This window comes from Bactrocera dorsalis, chromosome 2 (genome assembly GCF_023373825.1).
Source record: "Bactrocera dorsalis isolate Fly_Bdor chromosome 2, ASM2337382v1, whole genome shotgun sequence".
NCBI classification, from domain to species: domain Eukaryota; kingdom Metazoa; phylum Arthropoda; class Insecta; order Diptera; family Tephritidae; genus Bactrocera; species Bactrocera dorsalis.
In genome coordinates this window covers 37743709-37766486 of record NC_064304.1, presented here as the reverse complement: position 1 = coordinate 37766486, position 22778 = coordinate 37743709, and the positions used below count along the sequence as shown (strand labels likewise).

Sequence of the window (22778 nt, the reverse complement as noted above, 5' to 3'; positions counted from 1 at the left end):
GTGAAGATATCTTCTGAAATAAAAAAGTTTTCCATACGAGAACCGAGTACGATATGCTATAGTTACCCGACATCGGCCGTTGCGACAAATGGGCACCTTCTTGCTGAGAAAAGCACTTTCGCGAAATTTCAGTTCGGTATCTCGAAACACTGAAGGACCAGTTCGCGTATATACACATAGGCAGTTTTTGTACATAGTATAAACAGTTATTTCTGTTATGTTTTAATATTATTATTCTCTAAAATTATAATGTAATTTCGCAGTAAAGTAAATATCTTACATCTACTTTAAACATTAACCATAAAAAACACTTAATTTAGAATTAAAAAAAAAAAACTTAATAATTCTGCAGCTTCAATTTCGGCACGACATTCATACTGGTCAATTCTTGGAAGAGTAGCTTACAGGCGTATGGCATGGAGATTTTCGACACATTCGCCGATGACTGACAGTAGTGGCACCACGAACAATATGCCAAACGGCCGCAAGTCTTGCAGACATCCACATCAAACGCATCCGATGAAATCATTAAACGTTCCATAATCAACATACTGGCACCATACGAAATCAAGCAATCCCGCTCCATTTCACCCAAACGCAATCCACCTTCTCGACTGCGACCCTGCGTGGGTTGACGCGTTAGCACCGCTTTTGGACCGCGTGCACGCGCATGCATTTTATCTTGCACCATATGCTTCAGTTTCTGATAATACACCGGACCGGAGTATATGTAAGCCTCCAGTGATTCACCCGTAATGCCCGAGTAGAAGTAGTCTTTGCCCATATAATTGAAACCATGCTTGAAGAGTTCATCTTGTATGTCTTTGCACTTGGAACCACCGAATGCGGTGCCATAATGGAACTTGCCCTCTAATAAACCGGCCTTTCCACCCAACAATTCAAGCGATTTACCAACTGTCATACGACTAGGGAAACCGTGTGGATTCATAATCATATCGGGGCATATGCCATAATCGTTGAATGGCAAGTCTTCTTGATCGACAATCAAACCAGTAACGCCCTTTTGACCGTGACGCGAACTGAACTTGTCACCGATTTCGGGACGCCGCGTTTGGCGTAAAAGTATTTTGATAAGAAAGTCTTCTTCGCCATTTGCTGATACCATTACCTTTTCGATATAACTAGGTTCTGGCCCTTTATAAGATATCGGCACAGCCGTATATGGAATCTGCAAGAAATTTTTTATAGTTAATAAAAAAATTCTAACATTTTATTGTTTTATAATAATTACCTGCGATGTTTGACCAGACTGCTCTATCGGATTAATAGAGGTCACTGCCGGCATTTCCTTGTTAATCAAAATTTGTTTATTTACAACCATTTCGCCGGGTGCGACAATTCCGTCGGTATCCAATGCATCGTGTTTGAAAATAACCTTATTGGTGAGTGCGTCCTTCACAGGACCCATAATACGATCGTATGTCTGGTTTGCGTATCGTTTAACAGTACATTTTGAGTTCTTATATATCAAACAGCGCCCATAACCGCGATCTATAGACGCTTTATTGAGGATGAGTGCATCTTCAATGTCATAACCGGAGTAACTCATGACCGCCACAGTTGCATTCTGACCAGCAGGTAATTTATCGAATCCGGTCAATTCAATAGTTTTCGACTTAACCATAGGCGCTTGCGGATATACTAGATTATACATAAGTGTATCGATACGATTTTTCTGATTATAGCCAATCACGCCCATCGCCTGTTTACCCATAGCACATTGGTATGTGTTACGTGGACTCTGATTGTGATGTGGGTAGGGTACAAGTCCAGCACAGACACCCAACAATGTGAATGGTTCTATTTCCAAATGTGTTGTGGCGTCGGCGGTGATATCAGCTTCATTCCAAGCAATAAATGAATCGTTTTCTTCATTCACATCAAGGTATTCCACTAAGCCATCGTGCAGGAAGTCCTCAAATTTACGTACACCACGTTTCAGTTCTTCAATGTGACGCTGTTCCACAGCTAGTTTGCCATTAGTGACTATAATATATGGACGACAGAGTCGACCACCATCTGTGTGTATGTACACACAACGCTGCGTGTGCGAAGTGTGTATGGAAACGAATGGACCAAGTCGACCTTTACGACGCATCATACGAAAAGCTTGCACCAGCCGTTTGTAGCTAATTGTTATGCCAAGAATATTACCTGTAATTATAAGCAAAAATTATTTTGAAGTATACAAATTAAACCAAATAATTGCTATTGTTATTTACCATTTATAAATACCAAGAAAACTTTGGAATTATTGATCACATCTCCACCAATTAAGCGTATATCTTCCACGCCGGCATTAAAAGCTAAACAGATAACTGGTCCTTCATCCACTTCAGTCGTTATATGTGTCATTAAGGCTAAATTCTTAACCAAACCACAAGCTTCACCTTCTGGCGTATCGGAGGGACACAACATACCCCATTGACTTGGTTGTAGTGAACGGGGTCCAGAAACTTTACGCGTTTTCTCAAACTGCGAGTTGACACGTGTCATCATACCTAACGCCGAAATGTAACTCAAACGTGAGAGCACCTGTGTAACACCAGCGCGCTCCATTTTGAAACGTTTAATTGTCCAATTGCCGGATGAAATGGCCGATTCTAAGCCCACGGTTATTTGAGCAGCGCGCATATGCTTCACGACATCGAATTGTGCAGCCTTCACTTTGGGTATATTCTTGTCAGCGATCATTTTCAATTCCCAATTCATACGTTTGAAGAGATCCTCGAACATGAGCGAAATCAACGAACCCGCCAATTCCAAACGTTTATTGCCATAGTAGTCACGATCGTCAAAGGCAGTAGGGTCCAGTTCCGCAGTCATGACACGTCGCACCATCAACGACACGTAAATCGATTTAATTTGAAAGTTGAAATTCTCAACTGGCACATGTGCAAGTATGGTTGTGGTAAGCAATTCTCGTGCTTCTTCTGCCGGTGTTTTATTCGCTGCACTTTGAAAACGTTTTACTACCAGCTTAGAACCTGCACATTAAATTTTTATAATTATATATGAGGAAGAAAACTTTTATTTTGTTTCTAATTTACCCATATACTCTAGTGCACGTTGTTGTGTGAACACTTTCAACTGAAATGCCTCCAAAAGAGAGGGTGCAAATCGATTTTGAGTCTCAGTATCTGTACCAATCAAGCACATTATTTCTTGATCTGAAGTTACACCCATAGCCTTAAAAATTACCGCAATCGGTATGTCATCCGTCATGGAATTGTGTTTTAGATAGTATTTACCGTGCTTACTCAGTACTAAGGTACGAGATTTCTTTTCGTGTGTAGACGAAGTCACTTGACATTGTACCGTACCATTAAATTCTTCGGTAATCATTTTATTCCATGATAGCTGTTCCTGTATAAGAATAACCTTTTCTTGTCCACGTACCACGAAGTAGCCACCTGGATCTAGCGGACATTCATTCATTTTGGCTAGTTCAAATTCGGATTTGCCCGCTAGCACACAATTCGAGGATCGCAACATCACCGGCATTCGACCTATTAATAGATTATTTCTGATGATACGCTGCGCTCCACGCGTATATTCGATATCGACTGTGATAGGTGCCGAGTAAGTGGTATCACGCAATCGACATTCATGTGGTGTAGTAGCTTTTGTGATATTGTAACCATCTTCAATATCAGGTGTACCAACACGTACATCTAAATATTTTAGATAAAAAAGCGGGTCTGCATCACTAATTACAGTTTGATTGGCTTCAACTATCTTTTTAATATCCACATTAACAAAATGATTAAAAGAATCAATATGTTGCTTCACAAGGCCTTTAACTTGCAAAAATGCCGGCACTAATTTCCACTTCTCCTCCAGTGGTTTAATGGGTTTGGACCACGCTTTAGGATCACTGTCCCACGATTTTTCAATACCGGTCTGATCACCCATCGCAAATAAAGATATTGTAGAAATAAATTTCCTTCAGAATAAGCGTTCTTAATTAAATGTTATTGAAAATAATTATAATAATTTATATGATGCCTGTCTGCACGCGGAATGTTCCTACCATATGATTTCAAAGTGTTGCCACATATACAAAAAAACGTTTGCCACTTTGATTAAAGTAGTAACTACATAACTCGCGTTGGGGTAAAAGAAATAGCAACGTAGGAGAATAAAACAATCAGTTGAGCAAAATTCTAGAACTCCACAGCTCTTGTTTTAATGTGTAATCTAACACATGTAGTAGAAAAGACTTTAGTTCTGTTCAAAATGAAATACAAGTTTAAAAAGATGAGCGCTGGTTAGAATTTACTCATCTGTCAAACATAAGCAAGATATGTAGTTTCAATCATATTTTGGGGTCTTCGTCGTTAAGTATTGTAAGGTATTATTGTTAAGGTTTAATTTTATTATCCTATTTATTAATAATAATAATAATATTGTTATCGTTGGGTTAAGTTTATATATCTTTTATTTGTATAAATCGATCATATATTCTGTTTATTTAAAGAGAAAGTGCTAAAATAAAAATTGAGAATTCTGCATATATTTGATAACTTATTGGTAACGAATTACTTCTTATTGTTGTATGGGGAAAAACATTTCAGAAGTAATTTGGAGTAATGCTATCGCTTTGCCGTTTTCGCTACGTAACCGGTACGCGCCGGATTTTTATTTGGCGAACGGCTGTCAAACCGGCAGCCTTCCACCAGCATAACGAATTTCTGCTACATTTTTCTTTATTTTATCATATGGCAAGGTTGTGTCGGCTTTCATGAATGAAAACAAAATCGAAGAATAGAAAAATAAAAAAAAGTAAACCAAGGCAAATGTCAAAATTTTTGGTACGAGGAATAAATTTTTCCGCTTATTTTTCAATCATAACTAAATGAAATTTGGCTCTGCTTAAATTATTAAACTATTTTTCTTCCAAATTAAATGCAACAATAACAATAGTAAGTATATTACAGATTAAAAGATTTTGCAAATTGGAGTGTAGGGAATTTGGGGGCATTATTTTAGAATAGTTCTTTTTAACCTCTTTTACATTGTGGAATATTTTTGGTGTGAGTTGGATGTTTACATAAACATATGTATCTGGGTGTTTTTCTTTTCAGAAACCTGGCTAATATTGTTAGCTAGAAAATAGCCATAAGTATTGCAAAATAGGAGGCCGTGTTTACATTATTATTATCGTTCAAACGCACTTATCAAAAACGCCGTAACTTCTCATTATCACACTCAAAACACGAAATACTTCGTGGTTTCGCTCGTCTGGTTAATAAAGCTGAGTACAACTGAGTAAACGGAGCGAGTGTCAAGATAAAAATCAGAAGGCACAACGTCAAGAGTCTACACCTAAACGCTTGAAGCTAGGTATTTGTCGTCCCAACAGTTCAGTTGTCGTCGCCACTTTGCTCGCGTTAAACGTGCCACTTCCAATTGACACAGAAACAGTTTGATAACTGTTGACCAAAAAAAAAAGGAAAAAATATTACGCACGCAGCGAACGGAAGTTATTGCGTACAATATAATATTCTAAATAAGCATATATTTCTTTAAGAAAATAATACATTATGTCCGACAAAATCAGCGTTTGCATTGTAGGCTCTGGAAATTGGTAAGTTTCTATTTTATCGTGTATTTTATAAGTGGTTGTAGGTGTGAGTTGTTACACAAGTGTGCAATAATCGTGTTGTATGTTGTTGAGCAGCATGGCCAACGCGGAGCTGTTGGCGCGCATCTATGAAATGCACGCGATTATGGCGCATTGAACAATGCAACTCCCACGCATGGTACATAAGTAGAAAATTTTAAGCATTATGCACTATTATGTAACGTTTATAATTTTACTTTATGTTTCTATAAAACAGGGGTTCTGCAATTGCTAAAATTGTGGGTGTAAACTGTGCTACCCTGCCACAATTCGAAAAATGTGTGACAATGTACGTTTATGAAGAGATGATCGACGGCAAAAAGCTGACTGAAATCATAAATACTACCCATGAAAATGTTAAATATTTGCCAGGACATAAATTGCCAGAGAATGTGGTAAGTGTTAAGCAAATGTCTGCAGCGTGTGTAAAAATAATTATTTAATGTTTCGTGTTTAGTCATATTTCGGTTTTGAATGTACCATATAGATAGTGCGATAACGTCAATTACTTGTAGGAAATTCACTGCTGATAACAAAATTATACTAACACGTTGCCAAATGCTGGCAAATGACCTTAATATGATATATAAAAAGGTGTTTGTAGGAGGATTCTAAGTGCTCCGCATTGGACTTACCTTTCTTTTTTACTTATCAGTTGTGAGTGATAGATGCGTGATGCAGAATACCGTGTGCCCTTGCTTTGGAGCATGGTTTCTTTATTTACTACAAAAAAATACAAAAAGTCTAGACCATTTGATAAAGCAATGGAATATTTGAAGGGTTTAGTAAATTAAATAGTGTGCAGTGCAAATTAAAACAGAGGTCGATCGTATGTCATACTGCCGGTGCTCTGTTATCATTAAATGATTGATGACTCAGAATTCTTGTTAATCGTTTTAATGGAAAAATTAATTGTCCAATACCGATTTATAACAGACATTAATTTGATATGATATGGATTGCGGTTGTCTTGTCTGAAATTACGTTTCCATTCCTGATGGGACATACATTCTAAAGGCATTATACATGTGTACATATACATACCTGTATATGCAAATTTAATTTGTGCAAAATAAAATTTTGTTCTGCCAACAGAATATAATTACATCAATTAAGACTAAGCTCATTGCATCAGTTGCAATGTTAACATATTTATAATTTATGTAAGATGTTTATGTAATTAATTATAAAAATATAAACAATTCGCCTGCACCTTGAAAATAACTATTCGCTTGAAGAGAAAATTTACGCTCTTTCGCTCTTCTCACCAGATGCCTACCACTAAGTATGTATGCTATAAAATAAAATTTAACTTTTCATTCTGTGTAATTTTTAAAAGAAACTTTTAAAAACCTTTTCGAAAACTTACATAAATAATGATCAATAATATTTTTAGTGCAACTGTAAGTATTTCTTTTAAGAATTTATTATCTAATCAGTCACTGACAATGAAATCTCTTTCGCGTTTTTGTTTTATTGAGTTTATTTTGGTTTCTCGTCTCAATGCCAAAATGCATAATCGTTAGTACATTGCATTCTGGTGGCCAAGAGCATTCGGATAGTTGAGCAGCTGACATGCAACGATTGTCTCACAGTTGCCATGCTACCTCACAACCTCTGTAATGCATTGCTTTGTCTAGTTAAATTCGCTCGCTGGCTGACTTTCTCTTCATTGTTGCAGCACCTGTAAACGTCACTTAAAAGAAAAACCTTGAATAAATCTGAAAAAGAATGTAATTTTCTTTTAATAATTCAAAGTTTCGTTTAAAGCTAGTTTATTTTTTTAAACCATTCGTTATGCAATTTAACTTTTTCTATGTTCTTATGTAAGTATTTACATACACATATTTTTCCCATATGTGGTATTGGTTATAGTTAACATTTTTCATTCGTGTAGGTCAAGGCCGTGTGGCGCTTACATGTATGTACATATATTCTCCTCCTCCCCGCCACAACGGAAATTACGCAGCGTAAACGTACTATATCGAGTTTATTTGCGATTTTCTTTTTGACTTTTACTTTTGCTTTTACTCTTACTTTAGTGTTTTTGTTTTGATTCTTTTTTTTTTCGTCTTACCTAAGTGGGTGGTGTCATGTGTGGGTCATGGTAAATGTTGTTCAATGTAGTTGCTTGCAATTGATTTTCTCTAACGTGCTATTTTTAATGTCGTGCAAGTTGCAGGTTTCCGAAGGTTGTTGTTTGCCAATGTCATTGTTACGTGCATATGCCTGAATAAGTGTCGATTTTTTATTCTTTAGGAATAGAACAAAGGAAAGTGTTTTTTATGCCCTGAACAAAGTTTATTTGATTTGCCAGAAAGCCGACAAGCAGAGCCGATATAGCCATGTCCGTCTGTCTGTATATACGCGTTTTAGTCCCTCAATTATAAGATATCGATCTGAAATTTGGCGCATATGTTGGAGCCGCCAATTTCGGATTACTATAACATGTGCTTCCGTACGAACTGTTCAATCAAAATCACTCTTTATATCACGAACTTTTTTATTTGACGAGCCATCTTCACGAAATTTATCACGGATTGTTGTTCAAGCAACGGTGCAATCTCCGAAAAATCAGATCGAATCAGATCGGACCACTATAGCTTATAGCTGTCATACAACCTGAGCGATGAACGACAAGTTCTTGTATGGAGAACTTTTGATTTATGAGCTATCTTCATGAATTTTTCATAGGTTATTGTCCAAGGCAACACTATAATTTCCCAACAAGTTTTGAAGGTCGGATCACTGTATCATATACATAGCTGCCATACAAACTGACTGATCAAAATCAGTAAAGGGTATACATATGTACATATATACACATTACATACAAATTATAAGAAGAGTGTGAAAAACAAAAGCAAGAAAAGTCTTTCGTTTCATAACGTTTTCCGGTAATATCGAAAATAATAAAATTTAAAACGATTATTACTATGAACTATGCACTTGCATTATAGGTTTTTTTTCGCCAAACAACCAAGTGAATAAATTTATTTACATATTTACACATGCACTAAAGATAGCATACAATCAAATAAGAGCAATTAAACTGAAACGTGTGGCTAGTGATTCTTTCTGTATGTGGCGATAGTATTCTTCTTTTGAACATTACTTGTGAGTGCGATAAGCAGAAAAAGGTTCAAACAATCACTCTGATAAGCTCGTGTGTACTTTGACTAGTCATAGACTGAATTTTTGTTATTTTCCAAAGATTCTTAGTTGATTAGCAACAGTAAACAATGGCCAAGAGATTCTTATGCATTTTAAATATATAAAAAATTATACAAATAAGCAATATAAGAATACTTTTTTGTATATACATACATATGTATGTATGCGTGGAAATTTTTTTTGTCTTGTATTTTGTGATTTATTTTGGCGTTAAGCCAAAAGCAGTCTTATCTACTGCAATAGCATATTTAATCCCGCCGCCTAAATCTACAAATATACATACATACGTGAAAATTGGTGCAATAAACAAACAATTTTTTTTTATTCAATTAAAAAATTCAATGCATTCAACACAAGTTGATGAACTTCACCATTTGATTGCCAAATTTATTTTTATATCTCAAAATAAAATTTCGTTTACTTTTCCCTCGCCCAAAAACAATCGTTCGGTGGTCAGTCAAATCAACATCAAAAACACATACACGCTATGCAACAACAATCACACTGTGCCACACTCTAGCCTACTCAAGGTCTGGCAGCAATTGAATCTCATGAATTGGGGGCAAAAAATCGCATAATCAAAAATGTCAAAATTTCGAACACTTAGAACATTAATTAATAACTACAAATGCTTCAGTCGGAGAAGAAACAAAACACGACATGTATTTGCCTCTAAATTGTCGACATTGATAAGTGGGTGTGTTACACATGGACAAACCTTCCAATACTGCTACTAATTTGTACGTAACAAGTCATTGACTGACCGCTGCTGGTTGATTGAACTCGTCTCAAATGCATTGCTAGTAATTGCTTTGGTGTTTTTTTTTCTACGTAATGCACACTCGCCCGTCTAGTAGCTACACTTACGACGTTTAACTTCGTATAAAAAAATAAATAAAGGCTTCGTTGGCGTTTTTAGCCGCACTAATGCTTATTCAATATATTCACCACATTTTATGTGTATGTTTTCTATATTTCAGGTTATTATTTGCATTTTTTGTTTGCTTCTGTTTAGCATAATATGGCGCACACCTTTTTTATACCAATAAATTTCGTATTCAAATTATAGCAATTGCTATGCGCGCTTCTAGTTATATATGTACATATATGGATAGTTGTATATGTAGATATGTATATATTTACTCATCGTTATGTATTAAACGCTCCCATTATAAGTTTTCCTGTTTCGGTTTTTTATTTCTGTTTGTATTTGCCTTTTTGTTTCTTTTTAGTTTTTTTCTGTGTTTTAGACCAAACAAGCTGTTTTTAATTATCTGTTGCGTTTTGCTTTTGTTTTCACACTTTTTATGAGTTTTTTTTTGTGGTTATACCTAGATACTATATATGTATATATAAATTTGCTTTTTCTTAAGATTATTTTCCTTTATTTGACATTTCCAAGAGGCATGGCAAAAAATTAATAAAAGAAATGTTTATTATGCAAATAAATAAAATTGTAATTGTATATATATACGTATATTATGCACCAATTTTATTATAACTGCAGAAATATACAATAATTTTTTATATAATTAAAAAAAAATAGTTGACGTACTATTGTGGTAAATAAAAAGCTGTAACAATAATATGCCGTTATCTGTTCTGTCTTAAAATAAGTTTTAGTTAACAATGGTTGTAAATGAGTACTAAAACTGATATAATTTAATATTTTTATCAATCTTTGCTGCCCGCTGCACATATTTTTATTTTCAAATTGTCCCCATAACCTTAAAAACAGCATGTCCGTATTGAAATTCATATAGTATAATATTTCTATATGATCGGTTATATGTTCTTGGTAGCATAACAACATCGATAATTGATATGCAGATAGAAAGTTGGTTGAAGTAATGAAGTAGCAACTAGAGTATTTGAAATACAAACGACCACACAGGGTATATAGATAAGAAAACGCATAAGCCCATCTCTTCTATTTATAAGAGAGCCGTATTTTAACAAGAATAATATTTTAGCTCATATTCTCAGTGTATAATTAAATAAAAATTATGCTAACTTCAAGAATTTTCAAACCGAATTAAGGTTACTTAATAAGAAAAATATATCTTCCATGAGGAGTTTATCTTTAGAGTGGTCTGAACTGAACCATTTGTTCTAATTATGTAGCGTTGCCTTGAATAATAACCTATGACACACTTCGAAATATTATTTCAAAAAAGCAAAAGTTTTCAATACTTGATTTTCATGATTTCATGATTTTCATAGATTACTTTTTATGTCAGCTATATGCTATAGTGGTCCGATCTGTACATATTCTTTTAATATTGTATTCATTCTGTTCTGGTCATTCGGATAAAAATCTGCGTCCGTTCCGGTTACTTAGACCTGACTGTCTTGGGAACTGTGTAATCATGCTGTGAAATAAACAGTTATTAATTAGTACATTATTCTGGTTGTTATAAAATTCCTGGCAAACTGAATATAACCTGTTCAGGGTATAATTATTCATAGTTGTTTACTTTGTATTCACTATCAGTCACGCTAATGGAATATTTACTCGATTTCAATATTTCATGCCTAAGCGTTTGTTTACAATTGCACGCTTTAGCGCAGTATGTGTGTTTGTGTAACTCTGACAGCCCTTTGGTTGTTGGCCTATATATTTTTTATAGTTTTCAAATGCTTAAAATTTTTACATATCTGGTATATATACATACATATAAATCTGAATGTTTGATAAAAAAAAATATTTAAATTTTCCTTTGACCCTATTGAATTTATTCATAGATTAATTAGAATTAATAAAACTTAAATTCAAAAAAAAAAAGTTAGGAAACACATTTGCATCGTTAATTAGCTGAAATTTTGATTAGCGTAATTCTATTTATAGCATGAACGAATAAAAATGTCGAAATCGAGATAAGTTGCTAAGAAAAATTTCGATAGATATGGAACATTCATTCAAACATACTCGTACATATTTACATATGTAGATATATGCATCTACAGCCAATGATTTTCATAATATTCACATATGTATGTACATACATACATATACATATGTATGATTTGCAAATATAGCATTGGAATATCAAGAAATGTGAAGAAAAGTGCATACGTGCATTTGTATGTATATATTTACAGATCTTTATATAAAAATATGTTTGTAACATAACTACATATGTAGTTCTTATGGTGAACCATTTCGAGGTACCCTACTTTTTAAAGAAAAATCAGAGAAACTTCAAGTTTGGGGATGGGGGGATGTTTATTATCATAAAAAAATGTTTTATAATTTAAAATTTTCACGTTTGCGTACTTATTGTTCTATCAAATTGATTATTTAAAAAAAAAAATATTTTTACTTTTGCCTTACTTAAATTTAATTACTTTTAATTGTAGTGTTTTAGTAAATATATGAATATTTTTATATTGAAAAATAATATTTATTTGTAACACCAAATTTTAAACTAAAAAATATTTTTTCAATTTTTAATTCCAAATTGAAAATTGAAAATTTTTTATTATTTTTTTTTAATGTAAAAAATAGAAATATAAAATTAAAAAAAAAATCATATTTAATTCCAAACACTGTGGATTAAAAAATAGAATTAATATCTAATTTCCAAACGCAAACCAAAATGTTTGAACTAAGAAATTCTCAGCCTTTTCGAATTTCTGTTTCAAAAAACAATAATAATAATACTATTCCACACCTGAAAAGCAGCAAATGCTTATACACATTCATTTGCGCTGCATAACACAGAACACATTGCCATCGAAAATAGTTTATTTTCAAATTGATTACATTTGTAAAAGCTCATTAGCATGAACTTGAATTTTAAATACAAAAACACGCTTTTAAGTACATATGTACATAACATACATATTCACAAACAGCTGTTTCTTTTGGCCCCCTTTCAAAGCTATTCAAATATGTTCTGTATGTGTGTATTATATAAGGAAATTCTTCTATCAACCTAATTTATTAAACGTGTGTAAATACATACATACATATGTATATGTACATGACAAGTGAGACCAAAAATAAATAAAATAGTACAAAAGCCAATTTTATAAAGACAATAACAAATTACATAACAAAGGCATACGAACAAGCGCTAATCACTTTGCTTGCACGCTCCACGCTCAAGCTTTTAGCGCCGTCGTACATCTATACTAAGCTTTTAAGTGAGTGCCTGATATATGAGACAATTTACGATATGATACTTTGTCTCATTGCCGTCGTTAATCAGCTGAGCTTAGATAGAGTTTCCACAATTAAAATATGTACATCATAAATCACCAAGCTTCCGAGTGTTTTTTCAAAAATCAAAAGATGATAACAAAGGCATACAGACCCACCTACATATATTTACATTTGTATCGGTAATATTGCTACATCATTTCAATAATTATGACAATCGTTTTCGTCTACTAAACTATATATTTGCAAATTGTCTGTGAACACTTCAGCATACGTATTTATTTTAGTAGTGTTATGTTGTCTTTGTTATGGAACTTTCCCAATCAGCCAGACAGCCAATTTCAAACGCACCGCAATGATAATCGTTTTTGTTGTTATTGTTTGTTTGCTTGTTTGCCGGCTCTTTACCTAATTGATTATTCTCGTTCGATTTTTTATTATTTATTTACCGTTAAGTTGTACTCTGTACTATGAACGTACTACTCGTGCTGATCATGTGTGTTGACGTTTGCAGTTTTGGCTTATCAGTTCTTGAATTTCAAATTACTTGTGTGTTTGGTAATGGATATCAAGATTTGCTTACATATCTACAAACTCGTATTACGTTGAGTTTAGCATATGCTCAAAAAATGTTTACAGTGTTGCACAAAATTATAGCATTATCATAAACTTAATCTTATATACCCTTTTAAGCAAAAAATCTCGTTTATTCACGTAGATTTTAATAAAAGCTAGAAAGCACGTTAGTGCACCGAAGCAAAAAAGAAAATAAATAAATAAAAAATTTTCCATGCAAGAACTTGATTTCGAAACCTTACTTTGATCGGTGAGATTGTATATCAGCTATATGCGATAGTGCTACGTTCAACAAAAAAATGTCCAGTGATTGTAGCGCTGTCTTGAAAAATAATCCATGCCAAATTTCGTGAATATATCTTGTCAAATAACAGAGTTTTTCATATAAGAACTTCTTTTTTTATTTTGATAGTTCAGTTTGCATTGCAGCTATATCTTATAGTAGTCTGATTATGTCGATCTTTGGGAAAGAAGAAAGCGAGCTAAAATCCGGCTGACTGAGTAAAAATTGGGATATCTTGATGAAACTTGTTTCTTTCGCGAAATAGGAAGGATGAGTTTGTAAATGGGCGAAATAGCGTAATATGATTGGCGATTGTATGTGAGGTACCTTATAGGAAACCTGGGAACATTTTATTAGTATGTGGTATTGGCAAAAATAGATACAATCGATTCGATACTTAATATGCAATTTTGCCGGCACTTGAAGGAATATCCCGGTCTTTGATCTTTGCAAGTTGCAAAACTATAAAATGTAAGGTCACAATCGAAATTAGCCCTTCCTTACTTGTTCTGTTTTAGTTTTATTAATATTTTTTTTTTTTTAATTTTTCCTTGATTACTTAATACGTAATGCTTAAACAAATTTTAAGTTTTTTTTAATAATTAATAATTTTATTTTTAATAGATACTTTTTTGATTTTATAATGTTTTTGCGCATATTTAAAAGTAATTTAAATTCAATTAATTTCATGCACATCACGGTGATTCCACTTGAAAATTTGAAATACTCGTAAAACCCATATGTCGGCAAAAGGATTCGAACTTATTATAAATCTGTCAAGATGTCCAATTTCTATTTTTCAAACAAAATTTATCTCCAATTAAAATCTAAGATTTGAAGAGTGATTTATATTCACCATGCTCCCCAAACCACTGCTAAAAGAGTATAAGGATACCTCAATACAGTTTGATCACCTAATTCTATTCAATCTATATTATGCCAATCTAAGTGATTTATAACAGTTGTATATTCGATTGGTCACTATCGAAGTTTTATCGCTATAAAGACAAAGGTGTCTTATTTTGAGATAATGTATCAATGAAGTGGTTTTAGATATATTTGTACACAAATCGTTTTTATATATTGTATAAAAATTTTGAAAAAAATATAAATATAAAACTACCATGCATGCTTCTCATAACTATGTAAATTGGGTTATATTAGGCATTTTAAAGGTGTTATATTGCAATAAGTAATATTTTATTTTAATTTCCTTTTGAGATATGCAGTTTAACGGCTTTTAGGTAGTATTATATGGTACACATGTATCCACCTAAATACTTACACACATAGTAGGTAATAAAATAAATATTTGCTCTTATCAATTTAAGCCATAGAACCCCATATTGTATGCCTGCCAATATATTGCCTTTACGATTATTGTTATTAGTAGGCCAACGGCGCCAACTCTATTAACATGCATACTCACAAGCATATCCTCTAATCTTTTTTGTGACTAAGAGCGTTAACAAAAAACACTTGTTCATTAACTGTGTTTTTTTGTTTTTTTTTTCTATATCTTTTTTTTGCAAAGGTAAATTAGACATTTTGACGCCGCAATCAATCTTTTTAGACTTCTATTTTTTCCCCATGATCTGCACTTTATTAAGCAATCAATCAACGTAGCAATATTTGCCATTCATAAATCACTCCATGGTGCATTAATAACTTGAATTTTTACAATTTTTTTCCAGGTTGCTGTGCCCGATCTAATTGACGCCTGCAAGAATGCCGACATACTCATCTTCGTCGTGCCACATCAGTTCATTCCGAACTTCTGCAAAACACTTTTGGGCAAAATCAAGCCCAATGCCGTTGCCATTTCACTCATCAAAGGTTTCGATAAGGCCGAGGGTGGTGGCATCGATCTGATTTCCCACATCATTACCCGCCATTTAAAGGTTAAAGCGCACAGCTGCCATTTACTTAGCAAACATATTATTTAAAAAGTGTTCTATTGCTTATAGATTCCTTGCTCTGTGCTGATGGGCGCCAATTTGGCCAATGAAGTGGCACAGGGTAATTTCTGTGAGACCACCATTGGTTGTCAGGACATCAAGTATGCCAAAACACTGCGTGATCTCTTCCAATCGCAAAACTTCCGCGTGGTTGTGGTAGACGACTCTGATGCCGTTGAAGTTTGTGGTGCGCTCAAGGTTTGTACACTGTAAAATAATTATTTCATAATTCAATTATAATTGCAGTAGGTACTAAAATTAATTAGCAATTGTTCTCTCTTCTTGTTGTATAGAACATTGTTGCCACCGGCGCTGGCTTTGTCGATGGTCTAGGTTTGGGTGATAACACTAAAGCGGCGGTTATCCGTTTGGGTCTGATGGAAATGGTACGATTTGTGGATGTCTTCTACCCAGGCAGCAAATTGTCGACGTTCTTCGAAAGTTGCGGCGTTGCTGATCTGATCACCACCTGCTATGGTATTTATTCATTAAAAAAATATTAATAATAAAAGAAGCAAACAATTATTATTTTTTTACCTACACCAGGTGGCCGCAATCGTCGCGTTGCTGAGGCTTTCGTAAAAACCGGCAAAACTATTGCGGAACTAGAAACCGAGATGCTCAATGGCCAGAAATTGCAGGGTCCACCCACGGCTGAGGAAGTGAATTACATGTTGAAAAATAAGGGCTTGGAAGACAAGTAAACATACACATTTTTTCGCTGCTAAAATACGCTTATTTACTGTTAATGTTTTTATTTCAATTGTCCTTTACAGATTCCCACTCTTTACGGCCATTCACAAAATCTGCACAAATCAATTGAAAGTTCAAGATTTAATTGATTGCATACGTAATCATCCCGAGCACATGTAAGTTAATTGTGTTCTTTAGCGTTCCTAAATTCCTAAGCTCGAAATTAACCAAATAATCCCACTTTAAAAAAAAAGAACTGCCTCTTAATGCAAAAATTATGCCACTATTTAACGCTTCTGCTATGTAAAAATTTGCCTTCCCTTTTGTGATATAATTTGCAATTATGTAGCTTTTATTTGTTGTTGCACGTTTTAATGTTTATTTGTACTTATTTGCTTTTGTTAGTTTCTTAAAAACGTAAATAATTAGCCTTAGCTTTCTTATTGTACGCTGACTTCTTCACTAACTTTAAGTATAAAGAAGATATTAAAACTCTAAATACACTGCTGTTGGACACCAAAATTTGTTATTTTATTTACTTGCCACACTACCAAGCCTATTTACTAACAGCGCACACGAAATGCTCAAAATTCGAAACAAAATTTATATTGTATATTTTATAATAAAAATCGAATCGAGGAGGCTGCTTTGCTTAACTTTGCCACGGCAGCGCTTAAGCACGCATGATTGTTGGTGGCGGCCAAAAGTGAATGATCTACAGTACATATATAGCTTTTGTTGTCAGCATTTGCTTTATATTTTACTTGTATATATATAAATGTTTATGGCTCTTTCTCTTCTTATCGAGCAATTTTACAAAGTGCTTTGGGGGTGAAACTGTTATATATATTTTTATTAATGTATTTTTTTGTTTTATGATGAGGCTTTTGTTTTTACTTCTACTGCCTGTGCTTAATACAAGTGATTAATTTTTATTGTGCCAATATTTGTATATATTTTATGAATACAAATCTCAATTTTCTTGTAAACTGAGTTTGAGTGTTGAAAAGTGCTTCCGCGGTCACATATGCTTTTTGCTCAAAGGTTTGTATTGTTTTGATTATTTATAATTTTTTTCCATAACCTTTTTTGTTCGCTTTAACTATCTCTTCATATATGTTTAATATATATAATTTTATTGCAGATATCATCCCACAAACATTTTTCCGCTCTAAATTCATTTATGCATGCACCAAGTCAGTTGTGTTGTCCCCATTTTACGTTTAACCTTCTCATAGCACCATAAAACAACTAATCATTAATCAATCTTGCAGCAATCAACTTTCTAGAATTGTCCAGAATTTCATACATCGTAACGCTAAACACATGTTTACACATTTTCCATTTCTCTTAGGGACGAGCCCATTATTGTGCAACCAAAATTGTAAATTCCTACAGCGTTTTCACAAAAATAATATATATAAATTTAAATATATATATAAAAGTCACACAACTAATTGGATTACTGGAAAAAATTAACAAAAACACGCGAGAGAAAGAGAGCGACCGTGCGTGTACTATAAAGAGAACGTTTCCAAAATGCACACTTACCTACTTAAACACTGTTCTCTGACGCATACAAGGACTAAAAACGCAAAAATAATTAACAACAAAAACAAACAAATTGTAATTTCAAATTTCCGCAGTCGCACTTCACTCATCTTCCTTCCACGCATCAATATCACAGCCTACAACTGTCATGAGCGTATGCCGCCAATTCATCTCCCCTCAGCATAAGTGTGCACAAGAAGGATCGAATTTTCGTGGCTCTTGCGCCTAAAAGCTAACAAAATGCATTGATCTAACGCAGTGCGATTTATATGTATTTGTATACATTATGTTAATTGCAGTATATTGTATATTATGAAGTCTATATATATGCATATATGTATGTACTTATGTATATGCAAGATATATTTGTAAATAGCTATAAATCATTTTTGCTTTGAATGTTTAATTCTATAATTGTTATATTGATAAAATTAATTTTATAACAAAAATGTTAATAATAAAAAGAAATGGTTTTGTAAAAAAAATCTAACATTGCCATTATTCATTTACATGCATACCATTTCAACATGTTCGAAAGCACTCTCCATTAGTTAACTGCTCAGTGAAAAATGTTTCATAGGAGTTGCGCGTAGAAATCTACTTTATTTTCAAACACATTTTCACAATTTTCAGAGTTTTAGTAGGCGAAGGCGATCCCATATACCGGAAAAATAAAAAAAAAATAAAATTCAACCCACAAACCGTATTAAAAGTTAATTTACAATTTTTTATTCTTAAGCTTTTCTTATTTTTAACATTTTTTTATTTTTATTTTTACTTTTTTTAATTTTTATTTTTACTTTTTTTTATTTTTATTTTTTTATTTTTAATTTTTATTTTTTTTTTATTTTATTTTTTTTTAATTTTTAATTAAAAGAATTTAATTTTTATTTGTGTTTTAATCGCAACTACGATATTGAAAATTAAAAAAGAAGAATTTTAAGAATTAATATTATATACATATGTATGTATGTATGGGATTAAAAAATTTCAACCCACAAACCGTATTAGAAATTAATTTTAATTTTTTATTCTTAATTTTTTTCTAATTTGTAAAATTTTTTTTTATTTTTTTTTTAATTTTTTTTAATTTTTATTTTTTTTTAATTTTCATTTGTTTTTAATTTTTTTTTTAATTTTTAATTTTTTTTTATTTTTGATTTGTTTTTTTAATCGCAACTACGGTATTGAAAAATAAAAAAGAAGAATTTTAAGAATTAATATGTGGGATTCAAAAATTAAAAAAAAATTCAACCCACAAACTTTTTTATTTTTAATTATTAATTTTTTTTTTATCCTGACTTCCGGATCGAATAAAAAATATATTCATCCCACATACCGGATTAAAAGATTTAAAAAAGCAATATAATTTAGAATTGAATAAAAAAAATTGTTTAGAATTAATATATTTTTGTGTTTGCGTATTTCATTCAAATTAAAAAATAAAACTCTAAACAAACTAAATTAAAAATTAGACTTTTAATTTGGGGATTTAAAAATACAAATTTTATTTAGAATCCAAAATTTTTTAAAATATAATATTTTTTTTTTTAATTTTGTTGTTGTAATTTTGCATAATAAAAAACTTTTAAGCCTAAACGTTTAGGTAAATAATAATAATTCGTTATAATACAACACATAACCATAGAAAATCGCTCATATTCATGCTATCAAACTGTTCTTGTAAGACTTAACCTGTAATTTTTTGCTTGGAAACTCTACAAATAAAACTTGTTTAAACGCTCAATGTTAACGACTTCATGTTTTATGCGCTAAACTAGACGCCGCTGCAAGTGCAGAAGACCTTTGCAGACTTATTTTTCCATAAAACGTCTAGGAAGATGCTTTGCCCTCTGATGTGCTATGCTTTAATGCAGCAAAACCTAAAAGCGAAAAAAATAATAATTACAAAAAAAGTAGAACAACACAAAAAAATGTGAAGACAATATTGAAAATGATTTTCAATTAAACCGCTGCAGAAGACACACACTAAACGTATGTATGCAATACCCCTTGTATAGTTCGACTGACAACAGATTGGTTTTATCCCCTCCGATTGGCATGTTTAGCACATATTGAAATACTAAATTTATGACGTGCAATGCTGAATATTATTGTCTTTTTTTTCTCTCTCTTCTTATGTCTTCTATTTCACAGGCAAAATCTCTAAATAAATATGTATGTAAGCGGTTTATAATGCAAATGCATGACATGTACTAGACACACACACACACACACGCATACACAAAAATAAGTATATACAATACGTAGATGATAACTGTTGAGAAACGCAAAAATAATATGTGTGACAAAAAAAAAACGAGAAATAACGGCACTGCACATTTAATCAAGCAAAAAAAAAACTAAAAACTAAAGAAAACTGCAAATTAATGCATTTGAACAATTTTAAAATTCTCTCTTTTAATTACTTAAATGAATGTGTTAATTTTAAAGCCATGCCACTAAACCTGAAGCGTTGTGCCTAGTGCCCGGTACCTTGAAGCTGCAGCGCATACAACTGTGAATTGTTTTTAACGCCTAAAAACCAAAAAACCAGTGAAATGGCCAGTAAATCCACGAGCATCCAAATTCAAGGCTTAAATATTTTAATAAAAAAATCATTAAACAAAAATAAAAAATTTAAAATAAAATAAAAATTAAAAATAAAATAAAAATACCAAAAAAATAAAAAATAATAATAAAACAAAAATTTAAAATAAAATAAAAATTTATAATAAAATAAAAAAAAAATAAAAATATAAATCCAAAAAAAAAAATAATAAAAATTAAAAATAAATATCGATGAAAATGATGGTGCTGTTAAACGGTAGCTGAGTAGACGATGCAGATACACACACATACATATATACACAGCGTTAGAGTTAGCAGTTAAATTGCACAAAAATAGCCTAACTCCACTTTACGTATTTAGACAAAAACTAAATAATAACAAAAACAAATAAAAGACACTGACTTCTTCAGTTGCTCTGCACACAGTCAACTTTATTTAAAAAAAAAATATTTTTAGAAATACATTTTTTTGTTTTCAGTTGGTTAAAAAATTTAAATATTTTTAGAAACAAAATGTTTTGTTTTTAGTTGGTTAAAAAATTTAAATATTTTTAGAAACAAAATGTTTTGTTTTCAGTTATAAGCGCCTTCAACGGCACTTTTGTTTGTATATATTTATTTAGAACGCGAAAATGTACCTAAATTCTTAGAGTTTAAGTAATACCACTGCTAGTTGTTGTTTCTCAACCCACCAAAACCAAAACCAAAAAAAAAAACATTTGAAACAAAATTATAATAAAAGGCAGATTTTAAACTGTAAATAGGATGTGTATTAACTGAAATATTAACTGATATATTTTGGTGGCAACATGCCTGTCGGATATACACACATATAGTTTTCGAGCAGTTTAAGAAAAAAAGCATAAAAATATGGAAATAAAAAAAATCAAAATAAAAGACACCAACACACGAAATTGCGGCGTTTTTTTTTTACTTAAACAAATTTAAATCGAATTTATTCAACTTTTTTGCAATTTTCGCTTTGATTGAGTGTGTTACAAACTTTAATATAAAGGGTGTCTTTCTTAGAGATGTAGTTTCCAAAAAGACGTAAATTGCATGCAATTTAATGTTTTGATCAAAATATTTTAAATATTTTTTGCGGTTAGTGACCTCCGAGAGCCCTAATTCTAGACCACTTTTTGCAATAATTGGCGTCGAATATTCTATTTCAAGTCGTCAATGGTCTTGAGCTTATCTACGTAGATAAATGACTTCAGATAACTCCACAAAAAATAGAACAGCGACCACACCGCAGACGCACGACGAGATATTGCGCTCACCAAAAGTTTCCTGCAATAAATTGATTGCTTCGTTGGCTGTATGGCATGTACCACGGTTTTATTGGAACCCAAGGTCGTCCACATCAACATCCTTCAAAGCAGTTAGGAACAAAAAGGCATTTACCATGATTCTATCGCGTTCCCCATTGACTGTATTGATCTGTTTGATTATGACCTGTTTTATTTTTGAAGAAATTTTTGAACCAATGATTCCTGGAGGTTTGATATTTCCAGCCGACGTGATTTTGTTTGGCGTATGGAATCGAATCCTGGTTTTTGCGGAGTGCTGGTGCTTATACTATATACAAGGTCTGTCGCAAAAAAACAGAACTTTTTAAATATAACTGTTTCTGGTGGCGCCACCTATTGGTGGGTATATGAAATAAAAAGTTTGATCTCTTGTTGACATTTCGTAAAAATTTTAAGACAATTGGATAACTACAATCGATGTTATCGATCAAAAAGTGACAGCAGCTTTTGGTCATCGGTCGTAAAATGCATTTTGAACAAAGAGCAAATATTAAATTTTGTTTTAAACTTGGGAAAACGTTTACTGAAACATTTCAAATGATAAAAAAAGTTTATGGTGATCAGTGCCTATCCCGTGGTAATGTGCATGAGTGGTTTAAGCGATTCCAAGAAGGTCGTGAGGACGTAAGCCATCACCGAAAAAAAGTCGTCTTCAGAAGTGAAAAATAAAGACAATGCTGATTTGTTTTTACGATTCCGAGGGTATTGTATACCGGGAGTTCGTCCCACCTGGCCAAACGATTAATGATGTGCTTTACTTTGGTGTTATGAAGCGTCTTTTGTCACGCATTCGTCGTGCTCGACCACAATACCGTGAGGCAGGGTCCTGGCGCTTGTTGCACGATAA

The 22778-nt window shown here is 32.5% G+C and overlaps 2 protein-coding genes across 4 annotated transcripts in view; one reads left to right on the top strand and one right to left on the bottom strand.

The window, feature by feature from the left end:
• Nucleotides 1-206: 206 nt before the first annotated feature.
• LOC105226400 (DNA-directed RNA polymerase III subunit RPC2) lies at nt 207-4068 on the bottom strand. The gene is made up of 4 exons (XM_011205259.4): nt 3072-4068; nt 2244-3008; nt 1253-2175; nt 207-1189 (listed from the first exon to the last, which is right to left on the bottom strand). The coding sequence occupies exons 1-4, from the start codon at nt 3934-3936 to the stop codon at nt 338-340; spliced, it is 3405 nt and encodes a 1134-aa protein (XP_011203561.2). The 5' UTR covers nt 3937-4068; the 3' UTR covers nt 207-337.
• A 727-nt stretch (nt 4069-4795) lies between these two features.
• LOC105226401 (glycerol-3-phosphate dehydrogenase [NAD(+)], cytoplasmic) overlaps nt 4796-22778 on the top strand; it is a 24005-nt gene continuing 6022 nt past the window's right edge. The window contains exons 1-9 of one of the 3 annotated variants that reach the window (XM_011205260.4): nt 4796-4946; nt 5109-5611; nt 5865-6042; nt 15540-15746; nt 15813-16001; nt 16097-16280; nt 16350-16503; nt 16580-16672; nt 17851-18532. In XM_011205260.4, coding sequence (XP_011203562.2) covers nt 5568-5611; nt 5865-6042; nt 15540-15746; nt 15813-16001; nt 16097-16280; nt 16350-16503; nt 16580-16672; nt 17851-17884 — 1083 coding nt within the window. In that variant the 5' untranslated portion in view covers nt 4796-4946; nt 5109-5567 and the 3' untranslated portion in view covers nt 17885-18532. Of the gene's footprint in view, nt 4947-5108; nt 5612-5864; nt 6043-15539; nt 15747-15812; nt 16002-16096; nt 16281-16349; nt 16504-16579; nt 16673-17850; nt 18533-20204; nt 21052-22778 lie in introns of those variants that run through there. The other 2 variants (XM_049449418.1, XM_049449417.1) reach the window with 2 other exon arrangements.

Excerpts from the sequence above, each read along its gene's own strand:
- LOC105226400 (XM_011205259.4), bottom strand. The coding sequence starts at position 3,936 with ATGGGTGATCAGACCGGTATTGAAAAATCGTGGGACAGTGATCCTAAA. Across the intron at positions 2,176-2,243 it reads TTTCTTGGTATTTATAAATG|GTAATATTCTTGGCATAACA; the intron begins GTAAATAACAAT and ends TTATAATTACAG. Across the intron at positions 1,190-1,252 it reads AGTCTGGTCAAACATCGCAG|ATTCCATATACGGCTGTGCC; the intron begins GTAATTATTATA and ends AATTTCTTGCAG.